The sequence below is a fragment of the Zootoca vivipara genome, chromosome 10 (assembly GCF_963506605.1).
Source record: "Zootoca vivipara chromosome 10, rZooViv1.1, whole genome shotgun sequence".
Classification (NCBI taxonomy): domain Eukaryota; kingdom Metazoa; phylum Chordata; class Lepidosauria; order Squamata; family Lacertidae; genus Zootoca; species Zootoca vivipara.
This window is the reverse complement of record NC_083285.1, coordinates 43,673,552-43,688,148: the sequence shown is the minus strand read 5'-3', so window position 1 is coordinate 43,688,148 and position 14,597 is coordinate 43,673,552. Positions and strand designations below refer to the sequence as shown.

Genomic DNA, 14,597 nt, shown 5'->3' with positions numbered 1-14,597 from the left:
CTGAGGAAGTACAAAACAATAATTAAAAAAATATAAACTAAACACACGCAAACAGTTTTGTTTCAATTTTTTAAGAAGAAGAAGAAGAGAGAGACCCCCCCCCCTCAACTGCCTGGATATGAGGCAGGCAACATTTCCACGTCCTTCAAATTTGCTCCTGCCTTGCGCAGCACATGCCTCCACACCATAAGCACACCCTTCGCACGCAACTGCCACTGTGCCGGTATTGTTCGCCTTGTTGGTCTGCCCGTGGGCATCTCCCAACATGCCCGTGAATGCAGAGGGGCAGTGGTGTCCCCTAGGGAAAGAATGCCTGGGTGCTTCTTCCACCACTGCCCCGCCCCGGCCCCTGCCACCCACAAAGGCAGCGCCTGCTTGAAACCACAGTCCACATTTTAATGAATGTTAAAGCCAGCTTTTGACACCACTCGGGCCTGGAATTGTAAAAGTCTGCTGCAAACATCCTCCTCTCCCTCCTCCTCCGCCCCCCAACCCTCCCCTCCCCCCCAACCCCCCCAATCCCAATGGAATTTAAAATTATGCTGGAAACAAATTCCATCTTGCACAAACTGAACTTTTAAAAAATATGGAAGTCGGGAGTTTGATTTTGGTGTTGTGTGATTTTTTTTCCTTTTCCCAATGATATAAACAGATCAAAAAAAAAATGGAGCGAGAAGCTGAAGCTGGGGGTGGCTGGCCACAGCCTGCTGGCGTGAAATTGGGCAAGGCCTACGGAGATGAAACTGCGCGACAGCAGCAGAGGTGTTTCGGCAAGGCTCCTCCTGAGTCTGTGACTTTGTCCAAGGCAAGTTGGGCTCGGGAACGCAGGCAACGATCTCAGAAAAGACATGGACGCCAGCATAGGGCAGCTCCTCTCCTTGTTGCTGGCAGGGGGGGGAATTGGGGTTTTTTTTCGTTTTTTTTTCTTTTTTTAAATTTGTTTTTGTTATTTTGTTTTTTAAAAGAAAAATACAGTGAAGACACTAGAAAAAGAAATGGGGGGGGGGAGAGAGAAAGAAGAGAGCATTGTTAAAAATGTTTTCCCCCATCCAACAGTGGAGACCCTATGACAAATCTTACTAATAACTACTACCACTAGTACTACACACAGCAGCAACTCTTGTGAAAAAGTGTCAGCCGATTGTGCCACTGACCCTCTTTAGAAAGGACATTTGTGAAACAGTGTACATGGTGCTTCCTGTTCCTTCCCTAAGCTTTACAATGCATCGGCAACGTGGACGGGATGTCCTGGAAGCAGTCCCAAAACTGAAAAGATGCTCACCTTAGTTAATGCTGGAAGCATCAGACCAGGATAGCCTCTTCCCACCTCCCAAAGAAAAATCAAAATTCTACACAGCAAGAAAGGCGGGTTAAATCAGAAGGGTGCTGCGATTCCAGGGGCACACTCCACGGCCCCTCTCCTTCGATCACAACACCATCAACACTCTTTGCAGCTTGCACAGGTTGGGGGCTGAACTTCTGCAATCGGCAGGCTGCTCTGCTGCACAAGAGGCTCTCGGCACCATTGAGAACCCTGATAGGTCAGGGTTCGTAATCGCAGAGGGAGCCTGCAGAAGCAGGGCAGGTTTTCTGAATCAGAAATTCAGCCCCCAAGATGTGGAGGGGAGTGATGGGATAAGCTACGATGATGGGATTTATGGGGGTGGGGAGGTGAGGCTAGGGAACGTATCCGCACTCTCCCCCCACACAATGGTAATTACACAAGGAAGAGCACCCAAAGAACGCTAGAGAGTTAGGACCAAGTCCAGTAAGCTACATAAAGGCCTGCTTTTAAAAACAGCAGTGGCTTACTCCTACATCAACATCTGCATGCTTTTGGGAAGAGGACTCAAGTCACTGCTCTTCCCCCTTAATCTGCTGCCTTCCTTCACCCTCTGCAATAAAGGCAAATAGCAGCCTGCCCCATATTCCTTTCCAACCAAGAAAGGATGTACAGAGCAAGCTGTGTGTTTTTTTTAAAAAGCATTCTAACTGACTGATTTCACTCAAGGGGACAAGAAAGCAAACTATGGTGTGCTGAAGAATTGGGCACATTGCATCTTTCAAGAGTCCCATGTGAGTGAGACTCAAGGGTGAGGTCTACTACTGTTAGGTAGTAGCTCCTAGCAGTTGAGCTGGTAGGGTGAATGCATTCCTCAACAATATCATAATATATGCCTAGGGTTACATGTTCCCACAGCAGAGATTGCTAACCGTGGCATGTTAGCCAAAGTTTAGCCATGACCATTAATGTTCAAAAATGGCCTTGTGATACTGGGTGGGCCTGGAACATTTACCAACCAAGAGACACAGAGAGAATGAATATTTAGATCTCTCTGTCATAGGTTCTAAATAGCTGGAGCTGTTCAAACACCCCACTTGTTCACAGACTGTGCCGTTTCTATAACCATGGGGCATTATGCTGGGGTTAAATACAGGAAGCATATCAACCCACAAAGATCCACTATCCATGTAGACAAAAGAGAAGGGGTTAGGCAGAGACTAACCTAAGCAAACACTGGTCCGGTGGAATCCTCTCTTCACTTCCCCAGGTGATCAAATGGCACACTTGTCTACAAACAAATAGAGAAGTGAGTAGGCTGCAGAAGAAGACCTTAGCAAGGGTGGGTAAAGAGATGTCATCTAAGTTCTTTCTCCCACCCTTGTCTCAACAAGACCCCACCCCTCCTTCCAAGGAATACATTCAACTACCTACAAACACAAGATAATTTTCATCAAAGTACTGAATGCACTGCAACCTTATTTCCTAGTTGACTTATTTTTCAGCAGATTCAAGAATCGTTTAACTGATTAGTTAATAAAGCTAAAACCAAATTCACAAAAAAGGAGGCAATGATGATGACGACTGATGGTTCCTAGATTCCAAGGAGATCGTGTCACACATGCATATCCTCTGGCTGATCCTGTTCCCAGTTTGGGGAAGCAGGCAGTTGCTGCAGCCATGAGTGCTTTTCTACCAGTTCCATCTGGTCCAAGGGTTTTGTCCTTTTCCCCCCTGGTTAAAATAATCCATATTTGTTGTTGACTTGAATAAATCACTGCAATGGGGCTGTGTCTTTGAAAAGAATCGGGAAGTTCAACTAGTACAGAATGCAAGAGCCTGCCTGCTATTGACATCAGCAGACAAGAATGCACATAGGCTGCACTGCAACACTGACTCCCAAGCACAATTCAATGTACTATTATTAATCTACAAAATACCCCATGGGTCTGAGCCATATGTATCTTGGCGGAAGAAAAGCAGATTAGCAGCCGTAATGTATTTTTGCTGAACATATTTGGTGGCTTGTGACTATTCTGATAGGACTTCACACAAGAATTCAGACTAAAGATTCTTTTTTTTTACTTCAGCGTATGACAAGCCCTGCAACACAGTTGGCTTAGCTGTTCTGCTTCTCACGCTGGGCTGCCATAATGTTTAAATTCTCAACAGCTGGAAGGTTGGTAATTTCCCCCCTTTCACATAAGGATGTAATTGCCATCGTTTTCAGAGGAGCAGGCCATTTTTAATGCAGTCCCACACAGAAGCAGAAGGAGGACTTGCACCAACTGGGTAGTTTACCAGATTAACATGCCCTGGTGAGACTCAACTCTACCATTTACTTAATTCTAGCCACAGCCCACAAGCAGATGGAAGCAGTTCTGACCCCACTTGGCCACCAGTAGGAACCCACCTGTGATGCTGAAATCCGTGACACCTCTTGCCGCCCTGTGAGGTCAGACGAGGAGATGTTTGCAGGGGCTCCTCGGTGTAACCTCATGCTGACCTTCCGCTCCCTGTCCACCCGTGAAATTGCCCTGGGGGACGTGTTTCCTGGCAAGGGGCAAATTACTAACTTGTAAAATTGATGCTTTTTGCAGAGCAATGTAAGGAAAAAAGAGGGAGCTCAAACTCTAAATTTTGAACGGATAAAGGCAGGGCGGAGACGGGGCAAGAGTCCTACAAATACCACTGCCGCTGCCGCTAGAGGGGGGGAGGAACGGGAAAGGCAAGAGCAAGCAGCAGTGAAGGAGGTGAGCAGCTGTAGTTACACATACGGAGGCTTTACTTTACTTAGGAACGAGCCCATGAAGCAAACGACGCACATGCCTGGCTGTGCAATTCATTGCTATGCAGAGAACAGGTTTGCATTTGACCTTCCCTCTACTCACCAGATTGCTGGATGCGGGAGGTGGGTGTGGAGGCCATGGGCTCAGCGACATTGCGGAGGCGGTTAGCTGTGGCTCCGGCAGGAGGTCCAGGGGGCAGTGCCCGCGTAGCTGAACCCCGGAGCTGCCCCATCCGCTCCTCTCGCTCGTGTTCTCGCCTCTCCCGGTCCATGTCCTCAGGATTCCGGGCTGCTCCCTGAAATATCAAACACCCCAGAAGGCATCCAGATTTTAGAAGCAGGTTAAAAAGGGGTTTTTTTACAAATCACTTTATTCATATGCAGAATTAGCTGCACATGCAACGAGATAAGAGTTCAGGGAAGGGGGGGGAAGGAAAACCGTCATGCTGAATCATGCAGGACAGTTTCCATATGCTGGTTTATTTTGGTTTCTTCATTTCTTCTAACCATGACAGTGAGTGTGGGTGGGTGGACAGTGAACCCCCTCAGGCTCCTTCCTTGAATGTTCAGTTTTCCTTTTCTTTCTTTTTTTAAAAAAGTGGAATGAGTCTCTACCCTTTTCAAGCTGAAAAGAAGTAAAAGTTTAGGCAATGTTCTACTGCTGCTGCTCAGTAAATGGTAACCCGCCCTGTCTTCCAGTGTTCTGGACATAACGTGCAAAGGCACTTAAATGATAGACAAATGTTGGAATTTATGCTGCAACCGTAACTCATGGCGGGCAGTGGTGCAGCTTAGCGGAGTGACAGAGCCAGCGCTGCAGGACAGAAGGTGGTGGTAAATGCCCGTTCGCTGTGCCAGGTTCCCAGGCTGTTTGGGCAGATGCAAGAGGTTGCTCCTCAGCAGAAGGGCTCTCCTGCTGATGGGTGCAGCTTACTTTGCAGGTGGAGGCCAGGCAAGGCCAGGCACAGGTATACAACTGCCCCCTCCTGCTAGCTCAGGGGCTTGACTAATATCTAATCAACTTTACATTTGAGGGCAGAGACTCATTTCACTTAAAAAAGAAAAATAAAGCTGAACATTCAGGGAAGGGGAGTGAGAGGGTAGACCACCCACCACCCCATGCTCCCTCTCATGGTTAGACAAAACTAAGAACACAGCAACTAAATATTTAAGTTTTTCCATCAATTTACAGTGCCACCTCAGCGTACCTTTAGGCCCCATCACAAGATTTGGCTATGGTCCAACAAGGAACAGAGCAGAACAAGGAAGCCTAGCAAGCCCCATTGTGTCCCTTCCAAGATTGTGGTCACATCCAGATCATATGTTTAAAACACATGGATTCCCCCAAAGAATCCTGGGAAATGTAGTTTATTAAAGGTACTGGGAATTGTAGCTTTGTGGGGGGCAAGCTACGGTTCCCAGGATTTGTTGGAAGAAGCTATGCACTTTAAATATTATTTAAATATATCGTACGGGTGTGATCTTTATGCACTTGTTTCCAAGCTTATTTCTACAGCCATACAGGGTTTTGAACTTGCTTTTTATTTGAAAAACAAACAAACAGCAGTTGAGGTCAGGACACAGAACTCTGCTACTAAAAAGAATTAGTAGTATAATGTGTGAACACAAGAGTCCATCAATAAAAAAAGAGACCCTCAAACATGGCCATCCCTACTGTTCACCCCACTCGCCTCCACTTGCAGCTCACAAGCACACACAGACTCCAGGACACAACAAAAAGGCTCAGAACTGGAATTACTCACAAACTTGAGCATGTTCCAGTCGAACACGTAGTCATAGGAGAAACCCTGGCGGTGGAAGAGGTTGCGGAACAGCTGCCTCAAGTAAGAGTAATCTGGTTTGTCATCGAACCGCAGCGAACGGCAGAAGTTGAGGTATGTTGAGAACTCAGCTGGGAGAAAAGCAGGGAGAGATTATTAGTTGCCACCAAGCACAGCGGTCGGTCCCCCCAATGAGGCACTGCTGTTTTCTTCTTCGCCTTCATAAAGTCTTCATGTTATAGATTACTAGAGGGGCCTTTTCGGAGGTGCCGCTGCAGTTGTGGAATGCCTTCCCATTCACCCGCCACTAAGTTGTCATCTTTTAGCACCAGGTGAAGCCCTTTCTGTTTCCCCCAGAAATTTCACCAGCCTTAATATCTTTTAATGTATTTTAGATCTTTAGATACATTATCTGCTGTTAATATTACTCTATTATTGCTATCATGTTTTAGTTTTCCTGTTTGTCTTTCTATTTTATGTATGTTTTAATTTTTTTAAGGGTTTAAATAAACCATGATAAATTCTCCAACTTCAAAGAGCCAAAGCAGCATGAACCTGTATGTGCATGTTATATGGTTGTGTTCATTTCATATTTTGGCTATTTCTCACACCAACCTTAGGCAGCAATATTGGGAAAGGAAAACAAGCCTAGCTAGCAGTTAAGATTTTCATTGTCTAACCTCTTGGGGTCATATTATGGACCCAAGAAAAGACCTTTTCAGCTGTGGTGCTTCTTCTGTTATCAAGCCTAAAGCCCACCTGGTGCCAAAATCCTTATTTCAACAATTTGCAGAGGTACATGACTATTCCTACCCCTTCTTACTCCAGTTCACTCCCACAGAAACCTGCCAAATACATGCCCCCCAAATTCACCCCACTTTCCCCCAAACCGGAGAGAAATAACCTACAAGCAGGCTTGCATGCCACCCCTTCCACTTTCCTCCCAGATTTTCAGTCCTTGCTCTCATAAATACAGGTCCGCCGATCGAGGCTCAGGACTTGTATATTGGGAGGGCATGCACCTCTGGTATTGGTGCTGTACAGGGAGAGGCCATGCTTTAAGCAGGAAAGACAGACTGCTGTGCATCTGTTCATAGGCAGTGAAATTTGTCCATCACACTCTGTGACTTGACATACTAGAATGCACACATTTAAGGCTTCCAATTCCCTCTATAAAGGGGATAGCATATGGACTTAATCCTGCTCTACATAAGTCCCATATTTGGAGACTCTGAAATGAGCTTGCCCAACATATACCCAGCGGACTGCTTCAGGTACAAGCAAGGCTTTAGGAACATGGGAATCCACCTCATACCAAGTCAGACCGCTGATCCATCTAGCTCAGTAGAGTCTACACTGACTGGCAGCAGCTCTCCAAAGTTTCAGACGGCTCTTTCCTAATCTTACCTGGGGATTGAATTTGGGACTATGCAAAACTGATGCAAAACTATGCAAAACATAGCAAAGCTATGACCCTTCCCCAGGCTTGTCCCTTACGTCTTGAGGCAGCCCTTTTAGCTATACAGTTTTTAGACTATTGGGGGCCGAACTTGTTGAAAGATTGTTCACCCAATATTTTGCAATCAGAGTAGCACCGTTCATCTTGATCCTAAATAGGTAGCAAGGTCACAGAGCACATGCAAAGATGGCAACTAGACAAATTTGAGCATGTTTATGGAGACACAAATCTCTGAGTGTAGGAGATGCAAGGGCAACTTGTGCATGCAAAGAAAGAACTTACAAGGGTAGCCTTTGCAGAGCACCTCGATGGGCGTCGACATCTTCTTCTCACTGATGCGCTCATATTTCTGGCGCTTTGTAGCAGCCTTCAGGCCTTGCCAAGGCAGTGAGCCAAGGTTGAAGTACATCAGCACATAGCCCAAGCTCTCCAAGTCATCACGGCGACTTTGTTCTGGAAACAGATGCGCACACATGCATGAAGCAGAGATATTCCAGCAATAGCTTGCATTACGTCAGAAAAGTCAAGGTGATGATATAGACAAGCTACAGAACAGAGAATTTGGCTTATCCTGCCAAGAAATGAAGATTTGTTTATGCCCTGCATTCATCCCCTCTGACGGAGTCCTGCAAGTATGTGGCAAGACTGAGATCCAGGCAGGGCTATGTGTTGCACAAAACCATGGAAGGGAAAAGAGGTGCTGAAACTGGTCCACAATTCAAGATCTTTGGAGTTTCAGCTTTCTTTTTTTCTTTTGAAAAAGTAGGCACTCAAGACTGCAAAGAAGAGATTCTGAGGAAACTGCTGTAGGTAAAGATTTCCTATAATCAAAGCTTCAATAGTTACCTTTCCCCATGACCAACAGAAGCCAAAGTTAATAACCCAAAGTAAATGTATAATCAGGCTTGTATTTAAGCACTTGCCTAGTAGCCATGGGTGACAAGGAATAGCATGCAGACAAAGGATCAGGTTGGTGGTGCCAAGTAGAAAACAAACACATGGGCAGAGGACGGAAGCCCTCTCCTCACACCATCAAAGCAAGAGAACAGTCTGCTGGAGGAGGGGGACAGTCATCTCTCCTCTGCTAGCCCTTAGCAAGCCCGTGTGTGTGGGTGGGTGTAAGGCTTGTAACTTTTCTGGGTTTTTTTACAAGGCTCTTTACTGACGATACAGATAAATTCTAGATGCTTTTTAGAATCCAACTTATCTTTTGTATATGATTTGTCCTTCCTCAGATGCTAGAAAGGATGGCACTCCTGCATTTTGCACTGGTTTCAGGGGGAAACTGTGTGTTATGTTAACGCATATGGGTTTGGCCTGTCTTTTTGAAATAGCAGCCGCTGTCTAAATGCAAACTCCCTCCTGATGCAAATAGCAGCTTCAAGGAAGTGATTTTCATCAAGACCAGTGTGTTGATAAAGGGATAACTTCTGTTTGCCTACCCCACAAAATACTGCATGCCCTATTTATATATATGAGAGAGAGAGAGAGAGATGACCAAAACATATGTTTTGCCTCTTGTGGATCCTTGTGGCACCAGGTGTCTATCCTTCTGCTCTTTCATGTTTCCTGCTACCTAAAGTTTCAGTTGCCTTTTTACCCTACCCTATGACAGAATAGCTGAAAAATTCTCAGAGAGCACTAGTAATGTAAAAAACAAAAACAGAACAGAATCCTTTCATATTTCAGTGTGCAGCTGAGAAGAAAAATAAAATCTGGTACAGAGGTAAGCACTCTTAAGCTCATTGATATCAAATGGGCTTAAGCATGCTTAACTGTGATGGACTGTGGCCCTGACCTTTATTACTTGGCCTCTAGCATGCATTTGGCCGACATAGCTTTCTACTGTGGCTGGATTTCTCTTCCCTATATCTGTGCCATTTCCTTGTTTGGATCATATCAGAAACTTGGGAAAAAATGTTACTACAGAAGCTAGGTCTCTGAAAGATCTGTCCATGTAGAAAAGAGCTTCCTGACCAAATGATCTATTTAGTATACAGACTGAGCAATATTCATCACACTGTCAGTATGAAAAATTATACAGTATTCCCTTTTGCTGTTTTCTTATTGTACTAAGTTCTCCAGCGTTCCCTAATAACAACTCAGCTAGCTTATAAGGGTTCAAGGCAGGTTACAATGCATCTTGATCCAATTTTATCCTCAGCACCCGTGCTGCGGCTAAGTAGCAGCAACAACCCAAGTGAGTTTTTAATCACTGAGAAAGGATTTCATTGTCTCAAAGTGCAGTACTGTACAGCCATTTGTGTTGATCTAGGAACAAGTGAGATTCTGGTTCTAATCCACACATAGTCACAAAGCTCACTGGGTGATTTTGGACCAGACACTATCAGCCAATCCTACCTCGCAGGGTTACTGTGAGGACAAAATACGCAGGGAGGGGAATTGTGTGCACTCCCCTGAGCTTCCTAAAAGAAAGGCAGGTTACAAATAAGTAATCAAAACACAATATTCTAAAACAAACGCTACCATACAAAATGCTACAAGCCACCACAAATTAAACTACCGCACTAAAGTTTTACGGATATTGGGGGAAATACAGTAGGAGAAAAGCAGCTTTCAGCTTTTTCTTTTTTAAAAATAGACCACACAAACCCCAGAGAAGTACCCATGTTTTGCATTTTACATCTGTGCCTACCTTTTGGAACTCATTTGCGCTTCATATAAGGCAGGCATGTCTTCTCTATCACCCTTTCAGTACCTACCAAAGACCTTTCTCCCCAAACCACTGGGTGTTTTTTAAAACCTAATGTGTCTCCCTATTGGACTTGAAATTTGTTCTTATGTTTTTATTGCTGAAGTGCTTTGGGATGCTTCACGAGAAGCAATTCACAAACGAAATGAACAAGCTAACAAACAAGTTTATCACTGTTAGCTGCCTTAAGCACTATTTGGTGGAGAGGCAGAATAAAAAAAATTGTAAACAAAGAAGTGAAAAAGTTGTTAGGTGCAAAGGGAACAGAAATGTGAATCTTGAAAAGTGGGTTTGCCCCAGTCATATATAAAGCAGAGGGTGTGTGTGTGTGTGTGTGTGTGTGTGTTTCTATCTATCTATCTATCTATCTATCTATCTATCTATCTATCTATCTGCATGTGTATCTTGTATACACCTTCTAACATAACATGTTACCTGGACAGTTTACACTCTCTCTCTCTCTCTCTCTCTCTCTCTCTCTCTCTCTCTCTCTCTCTGAATGTGTGTGTACATAATTTAAAGAAAAATGCAACAAACATTTAAACCGCACCCCAAGAGGTAAACACGGATAGTCCAGGTTTCATAAAACTTTTTAAAGAGCTTGGGTGAACACAAAGGCCTTTAATTGGTGCAAAAGGAAACCAGAAGGATAGTGCCTGGGAATGCTGTCCCCTTGCCAGGATGCTACTCCTCCCAAAAAGGTCCTTCTTCATTTGGCAGGGGCACCCTGAGCCTGTGCCTGCCACAGCCTCTCCCCCACTCACCCCAGCTCTTTTCTTCCAGCTGAGCTCACTAGTAGCACCAGAGCTCTCCTCAGAGAAAAGCAACAGACTTCAGGGAGGTGTCTCGAGGGGAAGTTTCAGCACCTGCGTACCCTTTGGGCTCCTGGGTGGAGACTTTGTGTTATCCTGTATTCTAAACACAAGCTTGCCTCCTTTGGTTTGTTTTTGCTACAGCAGAGGACCAAAGTCCTGAGGCACATTGAAGGATGCTAATAAATTTGTTGTGGCACAACTCAAGTCCTACAGCAACTTCAGCTGAACAGCCGCATTCAACTGTCTGTGGAATCCTCTCTGTGAGAACAATGTTAAATTAACACATTAACAGGGAGGAGCAGGGTTTTGTTTTTGTTTTTAATGTAACTTCTGAAAGTTTTATGTTTATTCACATTGACTTTGCCTCAGACACTGTAGGTGGCTTCACCATGGCAGCAGAAAAACCGTGAGAAGCAGACGCGTATCTACTTTGTCACTGCTCCCCGCAGCACCAGGAGCGATTTGGTATCATAAATCAGAATGGAGCTTTGGAGTGCTTGGGGCCCAGGCTCATGATTAACCATTTCGCCACTTGGGGCATTAACAGGAAGTGCCGCTCTGCCCTGCCACAGCCACCTGCGCCACCCACACCGCACTGGAGAAGCAGCGGCAGCAGCTCATCAGGCAACATCTCACCCCAATTTGGGGCTTGATCCTGCCTGCTGCTGACTGGCATTTAAAAAAAAATCAGAGAAGTCAGTAAATTTTGATTCCCTGACCTGGAGTGTGTGGCTAATGCTTTTTACACTTTGGCATGGAATCAACTATAGATGCTAGAAGGCAGGATCACCAAGAAGGCTCTGGGGCCCAGCTAGAGCAGGGAGAGGGGAGGGATCACCATTCATATATTTATGCCCTTCTCCTCCAGCTATTTAGACAAAGTCTGTTACAGGCCATCTCCCTGGGCACTTTTGGGTGTCTGTTTCATATATCTCGAGATCTAAAGGGTGCAGATCTAAAATATGCTGGAAGACATATTTTGAGCATGTGAAAGTTGACTGGAATGCTTGACTCCATGCTGACTAGAGAGCTGCCTTTTCCAAATTTTTCCTCCTAGTAATATTTCCTGCAAGGTCCATGTGAAGCGCTCACCCAGATCTTGCAGTCTATTCCCCCCTCCTCCTTCCCAGTTTATTTGACTCAGGGTTTGAATAGATACACACCCTGCCATGTCCTCTGGACACTGTAATCACTGCACTGCACATTCAAATTTAGAATACTGTAGCCAAATTAAATTCAACAGAATGCATTTCCCCTCCTCCTCCCTTAAAAAAAAATCAAACACAAGTATACTACAGAATAAAAACGTACTGGGTTCATTCATTAAAATCACTGCTAAAGCTGGGCAGCCAAAATGAAGCCAACCAGCCACATTTGCCAATTCAGAACGTGGTATTTCTAAAGCACAAAATTCTAGACTCTGAATAATGGCAAACTTGTCAAACGTCCATTTAAAAGCTTTGCCGGCTCCAATTATAGCTCCTGCCTAGACTCCTCACAAGACTTCAGACAATCCACTAGGCCTTGCCTACAACAAGTGCCTCAAGCCCATTTTATTTACGAGGTTTCAGTAGTGCAGAGTTTATGTTAACACAGAGGGTCAGCCTGGGGGCGCGACTATCCAGCCCCAGACCGCCAGCAATCTATGACTGGCATGCTGCATTTGGTCCAGGGGCCTCCAAGTTGGTAGGCCTACCTCAAAATAGATCACAGCACATCAACATAGTACTGCACATAAATATTGTGTCATAATCTAACATGAGATTCTGGTCACTAAACTTGTTTTCTTTAAATGAAGAAATCTGACTGTAATTGTGCATTTAAAGTAAAACACAATTCCTGCATAGGAAAGTGGCAATAGTGTTTTACACCCTGCCTTTCAGTACCACAATATCAAAACATAAAAGATAATAAAAAAATAAAAGATCCATTTCCAAAATGTGCATGCTCAATGTAGCTTACAGATTTACAGCTTCCTGAGTTTGATTTCCCCCACCACAGAAATAACTAGTTTTTAATGTTAGAGCTTCTGATTACTTAGCCCAGCATGAATTAGACAAGCCACTCATTTAAATGAGAAACAGAATTTCCACCAGTTTACTATTTAAGGTTGAAATTTCTAGATCAGTCAGGTTTATACAGTATGGTTGTATGCCTTTCTAAGAAGAATGTCAAAACATTCATTACAATATGCAAGTCAGACTGCTGAGTCTTAAGGTCCCTCCAATCAACATGCAAACACACACTTTAGCTGCTTATTTGCCAAGTCCAAAAGATCCATTCATGCAAACAGCAGCTGGGACTGATTTATGCAAGGCTACTACATACACAGTCTAGCAAGTTAGCGTTGCTGAAAGAACCTTGACTAAGGAACCCCTCAGCCATGAAAAAATTCTTACACGAAAAACACCATGCAGTGAGTTGTACACAACCTGCATGACAATTGTAAACTTTTTAATCTGGCTTCATGTACACATGGCCTGCACAACAGGCGCAGATGAAGATCCACACACATTTTAACAACCCAGGGAACTTAAAACAGGCAAATCTTGCTTTGCACTAACCATAGTTTTGTGGGTGGGTGTGGGTGCCCTTCATCCACAGAACTCAGGGCAGTTCACAACTATGGTTTGGGCTGCTTATCTGCTTTCATTTTCCGTCTATTCAGCATCCCCATTTGCACCCATAATGACCTCTGGAGGCAGATCAGAGACCTTAACTATGGTTGGCCAAGGGGGACACAGCATGCCAAAAAACAACATGAGCCACAATTTCAAACCCATTTCAAACCACGGTTTCTAGTTTGCCGACTGATCACAAACTGTGGTCTGTTATAAACTACCACAGACCACAACTCAAGATTATCTGTATTCTGCTTTTCTACAGAAGGTATCCAAAATGGTTTACAATAAGAAGGAAAAACTCCAAGGTGCAAAGCACAGAGCATCTACACAATAAATAAGAGAGAAATATATGCAAATAGCAACTATATTCTACCAATACCCCCCAATGATTTTTCACAAGCAATATACAGCATCCCAAACAATACTAATCTACCAACTGGTCTCTCACATTCATGCAACTGATTAGATGACTAATTTATTAGGAAAGTTCTTTATCAGATTGCTGTTTGAATCAAAAATAAGCACTAGTCCTCACAATATAGTTGTGTAAGACTCGCCATACCATTTTAAAAATAATAATTTGCTATTTGTTTCAAACGGCACTGCTATCTAAAAAAGAACAAGCTGTCTGAAATATCAGCCTTTGCAGAGCATGTACACTGCGGTAGCCAACATGGTGCCCTTCAGATGTTGCTGGACTACAACTCCCATCAGCCCCAGCCAGTACAGCCAACGGCCAGTGATAATGCAAGTTAAAGTCCAGCAACATATGGAGGGCACCATGTTGGCTACCACTGATGAAGCTCATTGCTGCAAGATTCTTACAGATGCATCTTTATCAAAAGAACACAGCAACCAACCAAATGGCATGAAGACAATTTGCCATGATGACAAAAGCAAATCCCTAGCTATGATGTTCCAGGTTTTAAGAGTCTCCATGAGCTAGAATTTCATACAAAAAGCCAAAACTAATATTTCTCTTAAGGGACCAGTGATGGGGGTGATAATACTATTTTAAAGCTCTACTCCTGGGAACCCCATTGCTCCCTAGGAGTTTATTCGGATTATTTAAAGCTGAAGGATGGATTGTCCCCCATTACCAGTGGACACTGGTACTAGACACATTCTGTCCAGA

At 44.3% G+C, this 14,597-nt stretch overlaps 1 protein-coding gene across 1 annotated transcript in view; it reads right to left on the bottom strand.

The window, feature by feature from the left end:
• Positions 1 to 2,507: 2,507 nt before the first annotated feature.
• The window catches only part of CSNK1E (casein kinase 1 epsilon), a 36,247-nt gene continuing 24,157 nt past the window's right edge, over positions 2,508 to 14,597 (bottom strand). The window contains exons 6-10 of the mRNA XM_035127002.2: positions 7,593 to 7,763; positions 5,834 to 5,982; positions 4,174 to 4,366; positions 3,696 to 3,835; positions 2,508 to 2,573 (exon numbers count right to left, since the gene is read on the bottom strand). Of these exons, the coding sequence (XP_034982893.1) occupies positions 2,541 to 2,573; positions 3,696 to 3,835; positions 4,174 to 4,366; positions 5,834 to 5,982; positions 7,593 to 7,763 (686 nt within the window). The 3' untranslated portion in view covers positions 2,508 to 2,540. The remainder of the gene's footprint in view (positions 2,574 to 3,695; positions 3,836 to 4,173; positions 4,367 to 5,833; positions 5,983 to 7,592; positions 7,764 to 14,597) is intronic.